General features: G+C 46.5%; 1 protein-coding gene across 1 annotated transcript in view; it reads left to right on the top strand.

The window, feature by feature from the left end:
* Window positions 1-15,894, top strand: part of HIBCH (3-hydroxyisobutyryl-CoA hydrolase) — a 56,650-nt gene that overhangs the window by 5,702 nt on the left and 35,054 nt on the right. The window contains exons 4-6 of the mRNA XM_056861232.1: window positions 1,282-1,366; window positions 2,838-2,918; window positions 6,117-6,169. Coding sequence (XP_056717210.1) covers window positions 1,282-1,366; window positions 2,838-2,918; window positions 6,117-6,169 — 219 coding nt within the window. The remainder of the gene's footprint in view (window positions 1-1,281; window positions 1,367-2,837; window positions 2,919-6,116; window positions 6,170-15,894) is intronic.

Raw genomic sequence — 15,894 nt, 5'->3', positions numbered from 1 at the left:
TTTATATGATGACTTTCTCTTACCACTTAAGAGAGAATCAAACTGGCTTACAGTCACCTTCCCTTCTCCTCCCCACAACAGATACCCTGTGAGGTAGGTGGGGCTGAGAGAACTCCAAGAGAGCTGGGATTAGCCCAAGGTCACCCAGCTAGCTTCATGTGTAGGAGTGGAGGAGTGGAGGAAACCAACCCCGTTCACCAGATTTGCATCAGCCACTCATGTGGAGGAGTGGGGAATTGAACCCGGTTCTCCAGATTAAAGTCCACTGCTCCCAACCACCACTCTTAACCACTACATCATGCCGAAGCCTGCTGGGTGACCTTGGGCCAGTCACGGTTCTCTCCGAACTCTCTCAGTGCCAGACCAATCTCTCTCAGAAGGGCATTTTATTATAACTGGGACACCACCACTGGAGAAAAACACGTTTCTCCGGTCTCACTCACCTGGTGTCTATTAGCAAGGCCACCCTAAGAAGGAACTCTGAAGATGTTAAAGAGTAGGCAGGTTCCTATGGAAACAGGTGGTCTTGTAGGTACTGTGGTCCCAAGCTCTTTCAGCTAGAATTCTGAACTATGCGTGGGATCTGACTGGGAAGGAGTGGAGAGATTTTAGCACTGGATATAGAATCATAGAGTTGGAAGGGGCTATACAGACCATCTAGGCCAACCTCCTGCTAAATGCAGGATCTGCCTAGAGCATCCGTGACAAGTGTCCATTCTGCTGCTGTTTGAAGACTGCCAATGAGGGGGAGCTCAGTGCCTCCCTAGGCAGCCCATTCCACTGTTGGACAACACTTACTGTAAAAAAGATTTTCCTAATATCCAGCCGGTACCTTTCTGCCTGTAATTTAAACCCATTATTGCGTGTCCTGTCCTCTGCTGCCAAGAGGAACAGCTCCCTGCCCTCCTCTAAGTGACAGCCCTTCAAATACTAAAAGAGAGCAATCATGTCCCCCCTCAACCTCCTCTTCTCCAGACTAAACAGTCCCAAGTCCCTCACCTTTCCTCGTAGGGCTTGGTCTCCAGGCCCCTGATCATCCTCATCGTTCTATCCCATGAGGAAGGCTAGGCTGAAAATTTGTGACTGGCCCAAGGTCATCCAGTGAGCTTCCATGGCACGCGTGGAGATTTGAACCTGGTTCTCCTAGATCCAAGTCTGACCACTACATCACACTGGCTCTTTCTTTTAGTAACATGAGAGTGACCCTAACTGAAAGAGAAGGGACAGCTCATCTCAACAGCATCTGATTTTTCTGTCATAACTTTTTTTTTTCTTTTCCAGAGATGGGAGCAGGATCCTGAAACCTTTCTAATAATAATAAAGGGGACCGGAGGCAAGGCATTTTGTGCCGGGGGGGATATTAGAGGTGAGAAATATTCCCGGATTTCACAAAATACTCGGTAGCTGGCAGAAGCGATGCCATGCAACATCCAGTTACGGCACTTAAGTCAGGGGTGTCGAACTCATTTGTTACGAGGGCTGGATATGACATAAATGTCACTTGGCCGGGCAATGCCTCGCCAGCCCAGATCGGGACTGGGGGTAGGTGGCTGCCTCGGCTGGATCGTGGGCCAGATAGGAGCTCTCAAGGGGCCGGATCCAGCCCGTGGGCCGTATGTTTGACACCCCTGACTTAAGCCATTACAACCTCTTGGTCTACACACTTTCTCCCTTGTCTTTCTGGGCTTTGTCTCTCTCTTCAGTGGATTCATTTGGTTCCCCAGGCAGCACCAGTAAACTCCCTGTCGCACTGAGGTTGCAGATGGGAGGTTTATAGAATGATAAGGGGCGGGGGGGGGGGGGAACGGGACTGCAAGGACTTGCAGGGAGAATCTTATTTTCTCTCCCCTCTCTATTTCCTCTTTCCCTCCTCCTGAAAGCCTCCATGGCCTCTCCCCTTTTCCTGCTTTCTTCTCTCCTTCCCACCCACCCACCAACTTACCGTTATCTGCCCCTGTCTCCAGCCGCTTCCTGGAGAAAATCTGACCCAGTTGCATCGTGGGTGGTGGTGCTGGACCAGGCCTAGTTGCACAGTGGGTAGAAGCCGTGCTGCCAGGCCTGTCACAACTGAGTTCTCCTTCATCAGGGACACAACAAGGGTGTGCGTGTGTGTGTGGGGTGACACCTTTCCAGGCCTGTTTTGACTCCTAAGTCCACCCGTGCTCCCACCCCATGGCTTTGATTTTCAGAAACCGAAGCTTGGAAGGATTAGCGATACTGTTGTTGTTGCCTAGTAGCCTCCAGAATGGCGACAGATCTCAGTGGGCCTTCTTTTCTCAGTTGATTTACATTATTTATAGTCTGCCTTTCTCTCTGAGATTCAAGTCGAATTGCGCAGTGTAAGTCAAGACAGTCGACAGGATGGGACACCCAATAAACAGTGCAGTAGTGTTTGGATTGCATAAATCTGAAACAGCAGAAACAAAGCATAAGCATTTAAAGATGACACATTAAACAATGCAAAAATAGGAGCATACTTACAGCAACAGATAGTACACAGTAGTGTAGTACGCAGTCACTGTGCCTTTGCCAAAGCAGCTCACAGGTGTTTTTTCCATTATTTTGGGGAGTTCTAATTCCCCCCTCCCTTTTGAAAGACTTCATATTTTTCTGTAAATCTGGGAATTCCTTCAGGTTTGTAGAGAATTCCCCCCCCCCCCATCTGTCTCTAGGTTCATTTTACTAATCTATTAATCCATACTCTTTGGTCCAGTTTGGAATTAGGTATATGATGACTTGCTGTTATAAAGGTTTATTGCTGAGTCCAGTTGTTTGGTACCTCTAAGCTGGTAAATGTTTTGGTACTTACGTTTGACTTCCGTTGTTTTGTTTGCCAGCCATCACTGAAGCCGGGCGAGCTGGAGACAGGTTGACGCAAGATTTCTTCCGAGAAGAATACATCTTAAACAATGCTGTTGGTGCGTATACCATAAAGTCAGAGTATACTACTTAACGGCCATATCTTAAAGGGGAGGGGTTGATACCAACTCGTCATACTTAATCTGTACAAGAAGAAGAAGGAGAGTTGGTTTTTATAACCCGCTTTTCTCTACCGAAAGGAGGCTCAAACTGGCTTACAATCTCCTCCCCTTCCTCTCCCGCAACAGACACCTTGTGAGGTAGGTGGGGCTGAGAGAGTTTGTCAAGAACTGTGACTGGCCCAAGGTCACCCAGCAGGCTTCATGTGTTGGAGTGGGGAATTGAACCCGGTTCTCCAGGTTAGAGTTCGCTGCTCATGTGTAGGAGTGGAGAAACCAACCCTGTTTACCAGATTATAGTCTGCTTCTCATGTGGAGGAGTGGGGATCAAACCCGGTTCTCCAGATTAGAGTCCACCACTCTTAACGACTACACCACATTGGCTCTCAAGAGATTGAAGTGGTTTGTGAAAGGGATGCAACTGAATTGACTTGTTCCCATGGCTTCAGTTCAACAGTGGGATACTTTTTAGACATTCAGATATTCATGAAATATGAATACTCTATACAGAGTGTTGTATAGCGGTTTGAGTGTCGGATTCGGATCTGGGAGACCCTGGTTTGAATCTCTGCTCTGCCATGGAAGCTTGCTGGGTGACCTTGGGCAGGTCACATGCTCTCAGCCTAACCTACCTCACAGGGTGTCTGTTGTGGGGATAAAATCGAGAAAGAGAGAGAGAAGTTGGTAAGCCATTTTGGATCCCCATTGAGGAGAAAAGTGGGGTGTGAATAAAGTACATAAATAAATATTTTGCATCCAGTTTTCAGACTGTTGAATAACTGCCCTGTTTCTTGGTTCTTGTAGGTTATCCGGGCTGTGTAACCGTGGTCTTGGTATTTTCTGACGTTTCGCCAGCAGCTGTGGCAGGCATCTTCAGAGGAGTAACACTGAAGGACAGAGACAGTGTCCTTCAGTGTTACTCCTCTGAAGATGCCTGCCACAGCTGCTGGCGGAACGTCAGAAAAGAAAATACCAAGACCACGGTTACACAGCCCGGATAACCTACAAGAACCAATGAACTCTGACCGTGAAAGCCTTCTGCAATATTTTGCCCTGTTTCTCTTTGGAGAGAAATCATTCTTATACGTGGGTAAAAAAAAAAGTTGGTGTAGTTTTCTTGGAAAAAAACCTGTCAGAAAAGTAACAAGATAAAGTAAAAGTCTTTCTTATTAAGTCTGTTACACATGTTATGTTTACTATAATGTGCTATAAATGCCTAGGTGTAAACCAGAATATCATACTGGTTCACTTTTTAGGGGGCCATGGCTGGCTGTGGTCCCAATCCGGTGGCAAACCTGGTTTGCTACTTCGTGGTCTGAAACAGTGCTTCCTGTCTTTTTCTGTAGCAACTTACAAGTAAGGAAAGCACCAGTTAAAATACAAAGGAAAAGGGGGGAGGGAAGAAAACAAATAAAATAAATAGTAACAGTGAATCTGTAGATCAAATCAAGCCTGAACTGACCCTAGAGCGACTCAACTGACCCTAAAACGACTCAACTGAGGCTGTTGTATTTTGGTCAAATTGTGAGAAGACAAGAATCACTGGAAAAGACAGTAATCCTAGGGAAAGTTAAGGGCAGCAGGAAAAGAGGAAGACCCAACAAGAGATGGATTGACTCTTATAAAGGAAGCCACAGCCCTCAGTTTGCAAGACCTGAGCAAGGCTGTTAAAGATAGGATGTTTTGGAGGACATCAGTTCATAGGGTCGTCATGAGTCAGAAGCGACTTGATGGCACTTAACACAAACAGCAGTGAATAATAATAAAATGTGACTTGATTTCTTGGGCAGCTTTCTCTACTATGGTTTCAAAGTGCCTTTACTTACATCTACCATTTGCATTAATATTTCAAGATTAAATTCAAATGCATTACATATAGAAAGTAAAAACGATAGAAAGTCTCACGGCTCCTTATTCGTTTACATCGTATCATAAATTCTCACCCATCACAAATATTTTCACTGTGTTGGCCACAACGGACTAACATGGCTACCCCATGGAAGTTTAGAATGGAATCATTATCAGTAATACAGGTTGAGTATCCCTTATCTGGCTGCTTGGGACCAGAAGTGGTTTGTATTTTGGATTTTTGGATTTTGGAATATTTGCATATACATAATGAGATACCTTGGGGATGGGAGCCAAATCTAAACACAAATTTCGTTTGTTTTATATCTGTTTTATATACACTTTATACATATCGCCTGAATTTAATTTTAAGCAATATTTTAAATAATTTTGTATACATTGAACCATCAGAAAGCCAGTTGGTGTGCTGCTGAGGGCCTGAGTCATGCCTGCATGCCGACTCAAAAAGTCTGGTTTTTGGGTCAGTCCAGATAGTGGATATCCGGATAAGAGATTCTCAACATGTAGTTACAGATGGGTAGCAACAGAAGAGCAAGAACCGAGTCCAGTAACACATACCTGACGAAGGGAACTTTGATTCTAGAAAGCTTATACCCTGGGGATCTTACATAAGAACATAAGAAAGGCCATGCTGGAGCAGACCAAGGTCCATCAAGTCCAGCAGTCTGTTCACACAGGGGCCAACCAGGTGCCTCTAGGAAGCCCACAAACAAGACAACTGCAGCAGTATTATCCTGCCTGTGTTCTACAGCACCTAATATAGTAGGCATGCTCCTCTGATCCTAGAGAGAATAAATAATGCATCATGACTAGTATTCATAAGAACATAAGGAAGGACATGCTGGATGAGACCAAGGTCCATCAAGTCCAGCATTCTGTTCACACAGTGGCCAACCAGGGGCCTCTAGGAAGCCCAGAAGCAAGACTACTGCAGCAGCATTGTCCTGCCTGGGTTCCACATCACCTCATAGAATAGCTATGCTCGTCTGAGACTGGAGACAATAGGGATGCATCATGACTAGTATCCATTTTGGCTAGTAGCCATGGGTAGCCCTTTCCTCATAAGAACATAAGTCCTTATGATCCTGGAGAGAACAGATATTCATCATGACTAATTGGTCTTTAAGTTGCTGCTGGACTCGAATTTTGATTATCGGTAATAATGAATGATCTCTTACCATGATAAGGTGTTTTGGCTTCCTGTTTCCCCATAAAAGCATGTACCGTGCTATTTCAGACATCTAACTTTGCTGCGTCCTTTTGCAACAGGAACCTGCCGGAAGCCTTACGTGGCGCTGATCGATGGAATTACGATGGGTGGCGTAAGTAGAAAACTTTTTTTTCCCTGAGTGAAATGGCTTACCTTGCGTGTTCAGCTGTTTTTTAAGACTTAATGGATGCAGCCACTTCAAAGTGTGCGTGAGACTTTGAAAAAACCCTTTTGGGATTAAAATAAGAAGTGTTTTTGTTCCTTGGCGTTTTCCCGTTTAGAAGTTGTATTATAATGTCCTTATGAATCTTGCTCTGGCGAGGGAGCCCTTGGTCTGATGCTGCAAAATAGCCACACTCTCTTCTGAGGGAAGTTTTCAGCCATAGAATGTTGGCACCATTCCACTGTCGTGAGCTGTAGTGAAAGGGTTGTCTGGCTGAGAAATGTCCCCGGCCAGGGCCAGGGCTTTCTCGGCCTTGGCCCCCTCCTGGTGGAACTCTCTCTCTAGTGAGACCAGGGCCCTGTGGTATCTCAAGGAATTCTGCAGGGCCTATGGCTGAGGGCAGCAATGGTTTCCCTCACAGCTGGCCTTCTTGCCCTTCCTTTCTTTTTTCCATCTTAAATTTAAGCAGGGACTCTGTTTGCTTTCCTGTGGCCCTTTCTTGCATGCCCAGGGTAGTGCCGATCGCCATTTTGGGGTCAGGAAGCAGTTTTCCTCCACGCCAGATTGACTAGGGATCCTGGAGGGTTTTTGTTTTTTTTTTACATTTTCTGTGCATGGAGTAGGGGTCACTGGGGTGTGTGGGGGAGGCATTTGTGAATTCCCTGCATTGTGCAGGGGGTTGGACTAGATGACCCTGGTGGTCCCTTCCGACTCTGTGATTCTGATTCTGTCTCTCTCTCTCCTGGAGATCAGTCGTAGTTCTGGGAGAACTCCAGGCCCTGCTTGGAGGATGGTAACCTTACTGGATAATGAGAAGTGGAAGAAGGGGCTCTTAGGGGGTAGAGGGGCAGGCAATATATTGTTGATGGGAGAGAAGGGCTGAGCAGGCCGGGCGGCTGGCTGAGCGTCTCCGAGGGTATCATGCTGTAGTGGTTAAGAGCGGAGTTTGGAGCGGTGGAGCTAATCTGGAGAACCGTGTTTGATTTCCCCACTCCTCCACATGAGCGGCAGAGGCTAATCTGGTGAACTGGGTTGGTTTCCCCACTCCTCCACATAAAGCCAGCTGGGTGACCTTGGGCTAGTCACAGCCCTCTTAGAGCTGTCTCAGCCCCACCTACCTCACAGGGTGTCTGTTGTGGGGAGGAGAAGGTGATTGTAAGTCGGTTTGACTCTTCCTTAAGTGGTTGAGAAAGTCGGCATATAAAAACCAGCTCTCCTCCTCCTTCTTCGCTCTGTCGGTGTAGCTGGTTGCCCCAGGTGCCGGATCCCGGCCTGGACTGTTTATCCACCACATCGTGTGTTCCAGCTGCTAATTCAGTGCCGAAGGCGCTCACGGAACGCACATCACGGAACATTAGACGATCGAATCTTCTTTTTCCTCAAGGATTGAATCAGTCCTGCAGATGTTCCCTTGTTTAAGCTATCTGTCTTCAGATGACGCTGGCCAGATGGGAACAGAGGCGGAAAGAGGCAAACATCTGTCACGGTAAAATACTGCCTCGTAGGAGAGGACAGAAAACAGACCGCTTTTACACTTAGGTCAGGCAGCAGGAGCTTTTAGGAGAATTTTTCTGGTTTCCAGGCTGCGATTTTATCAGCGTTTTCCTGTCCATGAACGAAACCAGGGATTAAATGAGCTCTCTTATGTTTACCTAATGCAGCCTTTTGCATAGAAATCAACTACGTGTTTATAATATTAGTGACACTGGCTTGCGCTACAGGGAAATATGCAGGCACTGCCAGGAAGAGAGTCAAACTAGCAGCAAAGAAGAAGAAAAGAGTTTGGTTTTTATATGCCGATTTTCTCTACCACTTAAGGAAAAATCAAACCGGTTTACAATCCCCTTCCCTTCCCCTCCCCACAACAGACACCCTGTGAGGTAGGTGGGGCTGAGAGAGCTCGGAGAGAGCTGTGACTGGCCCAGGGTCACCCAGCTGGTTTCATGTGGAGGAGTGGGGAAACATCCAGTTCACCAGATTAGCCTCCGCTGCTCATGTGGAGGAGCAGGGAATCAAACCTGGTTCTCCAGATTAGAGTCCACTGCTCTTAACCACTACACCACGCTGTCTCTCCTAACAGATTCAGCCCCTCTGTAGGGAGGCAAAAGGGAAGTCCCGTTTCTCTTGAGAAACAGGGGAAACCAGAATAATGACTGCGTCAGGTCACCACGGTCGGTCACTGTGGGCAAGTGCCCTGGGTTCACGGGGTGCCTTTAATTGTTTAATTTTCACGGCGTGCACTTTGGGGATTAGTGCCATAACGGCTACGTATCTAATCCAAGGAAAGTGATAGGTTAAATTTAAGAGGCTCTGAACCTCTTTATCTCAAGTCCTTTCTGAGTGCCATCTGGCATAATAATTCCAAAGGCTTCTTCCCTTGTTTTTTGCACCAGGGATTTGTGGCACGGTAAGGCTTGTGATAAGAAGAGGAGGAGGAGGAGTTGGTTTTTATATGCCAACTTTCTCTAACAGTTAAGGAATAATCAAACCAGCCTACAATCCCCTTCCCCTCCCCACAGCAGACACCCTGTGAGGTGGGGCTGAGAGAGCTCTAAGAGAGCTGTGACTGGCCTGAGGTCACCCAGCTGGCTTCCTGTGGAGGAGTGGGGAAACCGACCCGGTTCACCAGATTAGCCTCCGCCGCTCATGTGGAGGAGTGGGGAATCAAACCCGGTTCTCCAGATCAGACTCCACCGCTCCAAACCACCTCTCTTAACCACTACACCATGTAATGGAACTTGGACCGGGCTTGTATCCAAGAGCTTCACAAGCGGAATGGAACTTTCCTGCCTCTCCCCTCCCACTGCTCCCCCCTCCTGAAATTTTGTCTCTCTAGGTTCAGAGAAACCTACCAGAACAGAGATTTGGGTCTCTGAGGCTGGAAGCCAATTGGTGAAAATTACCCCACCCCTCCCGTGCCTCGACATCTGATTGTTTTGATGTGCAACCTGTACTCTGGACAAGAAGCTATTGTTAGAACGGTATGGAAAAACGGTACGGTTTCCAGCCAAGGTGTCAGACAAGTATGTATTTTATCTCCCTATCTCTTCAGTCTTTATGTAGAACGTATCATAAGGAAAGCTGGATCAGATTTAGATGAAGGTGGATTGGAAATTGGTGGAAGGAAGGGACTCTAACTATTTGAGATATGCAGCTGACATCAAACATGATTGGCAGAAAATAGTGAGAACTTTTTGGTCACATTAGACAGCAGTCACTGGAAAAGACAATGGTGCTAGGAAAAGTCAAAGGCAGCAGGAAAAGAGGAAGACCCAGCATGAGAGGGATTGATTCAATCAATGAAGCCACGGCCCTCAGTTGGCAAGATCCGAGCAAGGCTGGTAACAGTAGGAAGTTTCGGAGGTCATTAATTCATAGGGTCGCCATAAGTCGGAAGCAACTTGACGGCACTCAACACCCACACATCCCACCCCTTTGCTAGCCAAAGCGCTGTTTCCCCAGTGGAAAGCAACTGTCAGATACAAACCTTATGTTCGTACTTACGTATTTAATTTATATCACAGTTTTGTCCCCAATAGGAACCCAGAGTGTCTTACAATATTCTCCTCTTCTCCATTTTATCCTCACAACAACACTCTGAGGTAGGCTAGGCTGAGAGCGTGTGACTGACCCACAGTCACCCATCAAGCTTCCATGACGGAGCTGGGATTTGAACCGGTGTCTCCTGGATCGTAATCCAGTTCTGTTGCAAAAAGAGCAACTTTATGTAAATGAGCATTTAGGTGTAACCTGATAACAACTTTTGGCGTATCTTTAAAGCAGCCGTTAAATAATAAACCACGGAGGATCCTAATCCAACACTCTAACTGCTACACCACACCAGCTGTATCGTGAACTCTTGTTCTTAAAAATCCCGGCTTCTCCCCGCTCCTCGCCCGAGCAGTATTCTGCTTCGTCGGATTTCTTCTTCCAGCCTTCAAAATGTGAATAAAACGAATTATGAACACGATAATAACGAGACGGCTCTGAAGAAGAGTTTGGAAGCTCTCTGCAACCTTCGAAACATTAGATAACTTAAAATAAGGGGGGCTATTAATGCATCAGAAGGGAAATTGAATGTGATATCCAGTTAGCGCCGTTCGCCTTTGCCCGCCGCTCCGGGTAATGGAATGCATTTCATCCTTCCCTGCACTTACAGGTGTGGGCAAGAGTAGTAAACAATTGCTGTGATAACAACACGCAGGTAAACGCCGATTAGCATCTTGCAAGGAGCACTTAGCTGAGCGTTCCCCGCTAGCATTATCGGCAGCGAAGAATTCTAGCGGTAACATTTCGGTTGTCAACCTGTGCATTTCAGGAGGCTCAACAGACGCAAATTGCACCATTTCACAGTTATTAGCGATTACCTCTGCCTCTTTGTAGTCTTAGTCAAGCTCTTCCTTGAGCCTCTAGCTGTTGATTCTTTAATGGGCTCTTTCTCATGTCTTATTTTTGCTGGATGTACTGCCGTGTAAGCTCGCGCCTTTTTTCATTTTCTGCTTGTGCTTGGGTCTATCTTGATTCTAGATCGGGCTCTGTTCATTATTTCCAAAGCTTTCCCCCAAGCGCTTCAACCGTGATCCTTCCTTTTAAAGTGGAACCTAATCGGCTTGACTCTCTTTGTAAAATCCCTTTCTCGAATATGTTGTTGGTCAAAATCCCCCCCTGCTATCCACCATTCAAATCCACACACCCCTGGATCCCTTGTATACCCTCCCCCCTTCCTCCTCCCTTCTTTTTGATCATTGCATTTCTCCTCCACCCCATATCATGCACTAGCATTGGTGCATTGATCTACTGGTCACTCGCGAACACAAAAGTGTCCATGTTTCGATGTTGCTGTTTTGCATGAACATGTAGGATTGCGGAAACCAAAATTATTCCTCTCCTGCAGCGCTTTTCCCTCCACCGAACTGCCATCCTCTTTTCTCCCCTCTGTTTTGTCTTCGCCTTTTAAAGAGCTGCAAGAGATGCCTCCCCTGCAGTTGGGGGAGATTGTGGATCCATAAAGGATGCTCACATCTTCTTTTCTCTCCGTTTACCCCCCTTCCCCTCACAGAAGAAGTTTAAATCCCTCTCATGGGGTGCTCTGATTTTATCGATGGTGTGTACCATCGTTAGAAGGCATGCACAATTATTATTTTTTAAAGGCGGGCCGGGTTTCTGACGCCACACGTGACAGCATCAATGATGTGTGTGCTGACATACACAGCAAGGAAGATCGTCCCCCTGAATGCCAGTATCTAGGGAAAAAAAAAACCAAGCATGCAGGGGAAACTAAAAGGTACAAAGTGGATCGCAGCTAAGCCGATCTTTAGGATGCAGCTCGATCCTGCACTAAATCAGGGACTAGGGCAGCTTGCAGAACTGGCCAACTGTGATAGGCCAGGTCTTCTCGGGTTACTGCCGGCTACTGGTCTTGAGAGCAGGCTGTTATCTCAGGAATGCAGGAATCCGGGGGAGTCCCGCCAGGAGCTGGAAACCAAAATAAAGTTGGTGTGCAGAGGCAAAGTCAAAAGTCCGGTCCAAGGGTCAGATGTCCATTGATCAAAGTCTAGGAGCGTCAGCAACAAAAGTCAGAGATCCTTTTGCAACAATTGCTTTCGCAACGTCTGTCTGTTCCAAGCCTGGTTTTAAGCTGTTTCTCTTTGCCTTAGTTCTCATCCTCAGACAACTCACAGTCTTGGATCCGTCTCCTTAGTGCCTGTAGGCGTGCACTTCTCCTTTTACTTTGCAACTCCATTCTCCCTTTTTGCCTGTGCTGTTGAGTGGCTTCAGGTGAGCTGGGTGGGTCCTGCTTCTGTGGAGTTACAGCTGCGTCTGGTTGTGCCGAAGGAGGTGATTCTGTGTTTACTTCCAATTCCTCAGCGGGGCTGGTGTTTACTCCTACCTGTTGTCCTTCACCGTGCCCTGCATTCTCAGCTGCCTGAGGTGCAATGCCCGTTATTTCTCCCTGCTCGGGCTCTTCCTCTGATGATGCTTCGCATGTTGAAGTCTGGGCCATGACACCAACGTCTAGTGAGAATTCAGGGGATATGTAGGGTGCACAGTTTATCATGCTGGAACGCCAATGTGGTTAGCGGAAGAAGGCTGCTAGCTAGGGTTGCCAACCTCTAGGTGGGGCCTGGAGATCTCCTGGAATTATGACTGATCTCCAGATGACAGAGATCAGTTTGCCTGGACAAAATGGCTGCTTTGGAAGGCGGAGTCTGTGGCACCCATATCCCTGCTGAGCACGCTCCCCAGGTTCGGCCCCCAAATCTCCAGTAATTTCCCAGTATGGAGTTGGCAACCCTATCGCTAGCTGTTGTGACCTCTGGCCTTCTGATCCTTCTACCAGCATCAGTACAGCTCCCGATGCCGTGGTTCTTAACACATTTTAACCAGCTTCAGTTGGTCGCACCTGCCTCAGAAGCAAGTTCTAATCATAGGTACCCACCCTCTGATCACATCCAGGTCCGACTGCTGCATTGCTGTTCACATAGGAGACTATTTGGATACTTCAGTTGGTTCAGGATACAACTTTGAAACTTGCTACCTGGAGCAAGTTTCTTGGAGCGGGTTGACTTGGTGGTGGGAAGTGCTGTCAAGTCACAGCCGACTGATGGCGACCCTGTAGGGTTTTCAAGGCAAGAGACCTTCAGAGGTGGTTTGCCGCTGCCTTCCCCTGCGTAGCAACCCTGGACTTTTTCGGTGGTCTTACATCCAATTACTAACCAGGGCCGGCCCCGCTTAGCTTCCAAGATCTGACAAGATCGGGCTAGACTGGACCATCCAGGTCAAGGGAGGTGGTTGCTTAACAGCAGCATTCAAAAAACTTTTCTGGCTGCCCGTTCATTTTGGAGCACAATTCAGAGTGCTGAGACATTCCTTTGAACCTGAGACATTCTTTTGAACCTGAGACATTCCTTTGAACCTTCCATGGTGATCTTAACAGTCGAACTATCCACATAGGTATCTCAACCCTAGGACCTTTGAACCCCGGGTGGATAGTTCGACTGTTAAGATCGCCATGGAAGGTCCTGCTTGGTGTGCCCCAATTTCTGGAGCAAAGTTGCAATCAGCGACTTTTTTTAGCCATGGCTCTTTGCCTGTCGAACTCTCTCTCATCTGTTCATCTGGCAAAGTGTGTTCCGAGAGTCGGAAATGATCTTCACGGATATCCATTTGTGCTTAGTCTTACATCTGGCACCTTTAAAATAATATCTGAATTAAACAAAAAGCAGAATTCACCTTTGTATAAAAATCTAGATGCGTCCCTGTTGTAAATATAAGAACAGAAGAAAGGCCATGCTGGATCAAACCAAGGCCCATCAAGTCCAGCAGTCTGTTCACATAGGGGCCAACCAGGTGCCTCTGGGAAGCCCCCAAACAAGATGACTGCAGCAGCCGCATCCTGCCTGTGTTCCATGGCGCCTAATGTAATAGGCACGCTCCTCTGGTACTGGAGAGAATAGGTGTGCATCATGACTAGTATCCATTTTTACTAGGAGCCATGAATACCCCTTTCCTCCATGAAAAGCTGTACTAACCGTGCTTTAACCCAGTAGCAAATCAAATTTATTTAATACAGCCCGAGACCAATAAAAACCCAGTACCAATAATGTGTGGAAAGAGACCAGTGAGTCTTCCTTTCCTTTTCAGTCCACGTGCTATTTGTGTGTGTTTGCGGGATGCCATCTGATGAAATTTTGAAGCAGCCAATAGATGGGGCTGTGGAGCTTCTCGCGCATATCCTTTGGAAGTGCAGTTCTTTCGAGGGCTCCCAGTGGCTTATTTGCATACCGTTTGGTATGTGTAATGGCTTTTGAACCATTTCTGCAAATTCCCAAGGAGACGAAAGCGGGCGTTTCATTACGCTTTTATCCGAGCAGTCAATAGTGCAGATAAGGGTGACCTATTTCTGTGTCGTTTACGCCGAATGCAATGGTGTTGGTACTCGAAAGCCGAGATTTGAGGGTTGAAATCTGTAGTCCTGAACAAGAGTTTGTATTCTGTGCGCTGAATAGAAATGATTTGTCGGTGGTTTGGTTTTTTTGGAAACTATTCCGCCTCTAATCCTCTCTTCCAGCTGCTTGCTCTAATGGGAAACTGGTGGCACGAGCCGTCTGCTGTCTCCCACCCTCCGAGGAAACTGTATAACTGCTTCCAGAAAGCATCTCTTCATTTACAGATGCAGATTTGGGCCTAAGCCTTGATAGTTGGGAAGACAGATGCCAAAAGAACTGTGAAAAACAGATTTCACAACGGCTCCCCCCTCCTCCCGTTTTTGCAAACGTCAGAACCGGACACACCAATGAAGCAGTATTTTTTATTTAAGGGTATTCAGAGAATTTCGAAGACTATTTCTGGGTCCCCCCCCCCCATTTTTACAGCATTTTAAATTTATTTGATGGGGTGGTGTAGTGGTTAAGAGCAGTGGTTTGGAGCGGGGGACTCTGACCTGAAGAACCGGATTCGATTCCCCACTCCTCCACATGAGCGGCGGAGGCTAATCTGGTGAACTGGGTTGGTTTCCCCACTCCTGCACACGAAGCCAGCTGGGTGACCTTGTGCTAGTCACAGCTCTCTTAGAGCTCTCTCAGCCCGACCTACCTCACAGGGTGTCTGTTGTGGGGAGGGGAAGGGAAGGCGATTGTAAGCCGGTTCGAGTCTCCCTTAAGTGGTAGAGAAAGTTGGCATATAATAATCAACTCTTCTTCTTCTAATTTTTTGTGACTTCTCTGAAGCAGCTTGTGAAGCGCACACAAGTTGCAGATATCTCCCTCTGTCACCATCTTCCACCAGCGGATGAAGATGTCTTTGCTTTCTTTCATGTTCCATCACTTCTCTGATCACCTTCCTCCCTGTCAGTGTGCTTGTGTTATTTAAAAAAAAATTGAAAAGACCGTATATATATTTGTGAGAGCCAGCGTGGTGTAGTGGTTAAGAGCAGCGAACTCTGATCTGGAGAACTAGGTTCGATTCCCCACTCCTCCTCATGAAGCCTGCTGGGGGACCTTGGGGCAATCGTGGTTCTCTCCGAATTCTCTCAGCCCAGGCGGAGGCAGGCAATGGCAAACCATCTCCGAACGTCTCTTGCCTTGAAAACCCTACCGGGTTGCCATAAGTCAGTTGTGACCTGATGGCACACACATACACAGTTGTACTTAATTTTTCATTTTTTAAAGTTTTTATTTTTTAAGAATAAAAGGAGTGAACATAAAAAGGGGGTAGGGGGAATGGGAGGATTACAATAATGTATCAGAAATCTTATATCTACTGTTCAATTATATTAAAAAAATTATATATCTACTGGGTGTGAATATACCTTATGTCCCAGTTCAATCTCTAACATTCTAGAGTATAATGTATTTGTTCTCTGTTTCTCTTTTTCAATGTTTATGTTAAGCTTAAACAAAAATGCATTTTTAATAACTCATTTTTAATATCCATATCAAAGTTTGACATTTTTAATAACACATTTTTAATATCCATATCAAAGTTTGATACACTTGTTTAAAATACACTTTTAATGTTTGAAATGTTGAAATGGTTTCATGTTTTTGACACTCGCCACCTTGGCACAGGGGGGGAAAAACATTTGGATAGAAAGGTGGCATACAAATGTAATAAATAATAAATAAAGTATGTCATCATCATCACCTTTATTAGGCATTTCCCACACTGTAGTT

Source organism: Euleptes europaea, chromosome 15 (assembly GCF_029931775.1).
Source record: "Euleptes europaea isolate rEulEur1 chromosome 15, rEulEur1.hap1, whole genome shotgun sequence".
Lineage (NCBI taxonomy): Eukaryota > Metazoa > Chordata > Lepidosauria > Squamata > Sphaerodactylidae > Euleptes > Euleptes europaea.
The sequence above is the reverse complement of the archived record's forward strand: the minus strand, read 5'-3'. Positions and strand labels throughout refer to the sequence as shown.